Source organism: Pinus tabuliformis, chromosome X, assembly GCF_031772625.1.
Source record: "Pinus tabuliformis cultivar Carrire ecotype Pingquan chromosome X, CPIR1, whole genome shotgun sequence".
Lineage (NCBI taxonomy): Eukaryota > Viridiplantae > Streptophyta > Pinopsida > Pinales > Pinaceae > Pinus > Pinus tabuliformis.
The window spans coordinates 1,271,117,475-1,271,120,096 of record NC_142308.1 but is presented as its reverse complement, the minus strand read 5'-3'; the positions used below and the strand labels follow the sequence as shown (position 1 = coordinate 1,271,120,096).

The 2,622-nt window shown below is 37.0% G+C and overlaps 1 protein-coding gene across 1 annotated transcript; it reads left to right on the top strand.

Moving 5' to 3' along the window:
* Positions 1-1,135: 1,135 nt before the first annotated feature.
* LOC149144624 (F-box/FBD/LRR-repeat protein At1g13570-like) lies at positions 1,136-2,215 on the top strand. Its single transcript, XM_089452213.1, has one exon. The coding sequence runs from the start codon at positions 1,136-1,138 to the stop codon at positions 2,213-2,215; it is 1,080 nt and encodes a 359-aa protein (XP_089308339.1).
* The last annotated feature ends 407 nt before the right edge of the window (positions 2,216-2,622 follow it).

Sequence of the window (2,622 nt, the reverse complement as noted above, 5' to 3'; positions counted from 1 at the left end):
TGAAATTTTGCTTATGTCGGCCATAATAAAAATCTAAAAAAATCTATAAAAAAATAACTATTCAAAACTTGAGTTGAGGCTTTTGTGATCCATATCAAATTTATGAGAGATTTTTAGGGGTAAATCATATAATGTTTCCTTTGTCAAGGCATTTCGAACCAACCAGTGTGGTTCATCGTTAAGAAAAGTTGAAGAAACAGATCCAGCTTGCATGTTAAATAGTCAAAGTAGAATATCCAACGGCTATAATTTTAGACTAGGTAATGGCTATGTTGCTAAATTTGACCAGGAAACGGCTAGTTTGACCGGACCCAGGGAAAATGTCGCAAAAAAATAAAAATGAAAAAAATAAAATAAAAAATAAAATTAAAATTAAAATAAGTTAAAGTTACGGAATTCACTAATTATTAAATTAATAGTTAGTTATTAAATTAAAAGACCATGGCACATATGAGTTTTCTTCAAAAGTGTTAACCAATTTATATTAATTTAGATTTTATTCTATATATATATGTGGGGATAATTATTAAAGTTTTCTCATACTATAAAGACAATCCCATAAAGAAAAAAGTCAGAGAGAGAAGGTTACAGGATCACAAGGAGAGAAAAAAACCTAACTTATAAGAAAACTAGAATAGGTTATAGAAAGAGGGCGGGGAGGAAAAGAGGAAGAGAGGGCTAAGACCAACAATTATTGATGTTCTAGTGGTCCTCTCTCATTATGTGATTTATCTAGAAAAATCTCTCATAAACTATTCAAAACATGTAAATAATGTTGGCCCATAAAAAAAAATTGACGTTATGTGATTTACCCCAAAAACTCTCTCATAAACTATTCAAAATATTTAAATAATATCGGCCCATAAAAAAAATTGACATTAAAAAAAAATTGAAACTCATTTCAAATATATATTTAAAAGGAATCTATTCTAATATATTGAAAATTCAAAAGTGATATGAGATCTTATAAATATGCCAGATCATCTTAAATATTCGATCAGTTCCTTACCATTGCCAAACCGGTGCTAACCTTTTCACTCACCTTGTAATACTTTCAGAAGCCCTTGAAGCATATTCCAATTGTCCTATATTTCATCTCTGACGCTAAAATCTGTCTCACGTTAATTTTATAGTGATGGCCGATAGATTGTCTGCACTTCCTAACGAGCTCCTTTCGCTGATCCTCTCTAAACTCCCCATTGCAGATGCAATCGGCTGTTCAATTCTCTCTAAACGATGGCGCTTTCTTTCCACAGAAATGGCCCAGCTCATCCTGTCCCCCGCTCTTCTTACACCAACGCGTCTCCTGCGTCTAGAACCTACGCTCAGACCTTCCCTCCCCTCAATGGCGGCGATGGAAACCAGAATATCCCACATATTACGGTTGCATTCGTCGGATCTGGACGCCTTTTTACTCTCCACTGACACTGAAATTACCGTTCCGACGTTCGGAGAGTTTATACGCCAAACCCTATGGGATCTTGATACCGTTCCGATGTTCGGAGAGTTTAGACGCGAAACCCTATGGGAATGGCTGCAATGTGTTGCCAGAAAGAAGGTACAACACCTATTTCTCAAATGTTCCCTAAACATGGAAATCCCGCCGCCGGCCCTTTTCTCATGCACTCGTCTCGCTACCCTCACGCTTTACAATTATATTCTCACCGATTTTCCGACTGTTTTCGTCGGATTCAAGCTTCTCACTGAGTGCACCCTTAACTCTATCAGAATGACCGATGAATCTTTAGCCCGTTTTCTTTCTCTTTGCCCTCTTCTTCAGAAGTTCAATATAGAGCATTGTGACGGCCTCGAACGGCCTGTCATCTCATCTTCCAACATTACATATTTAGATATATATGCTGATGACGAGGAGGGATGGACAGTTAACTGCCCTAACCTTCAAATATTGATTAATCATTTTGCAGAAGACCTGGAAGTCAATGGAATGAAATTTCAAGAGCTTTCCGACTCAATTTTAGAACTCGAAATGGAGGTCGGCGGTAATTTGATTGGCTTATCGTTGGAATCGAGGCATTCAGCAGGCACTCTCTCTGCGAACAGATTTCTTGAAATAATGGGAACGTTGACATCACTGAAAGTGCTCTCGATGAGTTGTGATGCCTCTATTTCCGGGGAAGGATGGATTGTTGTTCCTCTCTTCAATCTTCTGTTGAGGCTTCCTAATTGCAAATCCCTTGGTTTTTCGCTTCTGTGAGCTTCACACATTGCAATGCTGTGCAAACTTCTTTTGTTTTTTCGCTGCTACCTCATTCTTCAAAAATGGTCAACACTAAAACATTACAACATTCACTTATGCACTGTTGTGCATCACCCTAGTTTTCTTGCAAGTCAACATATTTTTTTCGCTGCAGCAAAACTATTTTCTACACGCTATCATATGCGTTCTTTTCATTGTAATTCATATATGAAAAAAATAGTCAACACTCCTTTAAAAAATATGACACATATAATATATGCCCATACCCCCGTGTAGTTAATATTCAATGTTTTTACCAAACACTTACGAACCACATAACTATGCATTTAAATCCTTTTGCAGACTGGAGTGGCGGTCAACCAAATTAATTTTCACTCCACGCAAAGACTTTAATGTTGGTTCGT

Excerpts from the sequence above, each read along its gene's own strand:
- LOC149144624 (XM_089452213.1), top strand. The coding sequence starts at position 1,136 with ATGGCCGATAGATTGTCTGCACTTCCTAACGAGCTCCTTTCGCTGATC.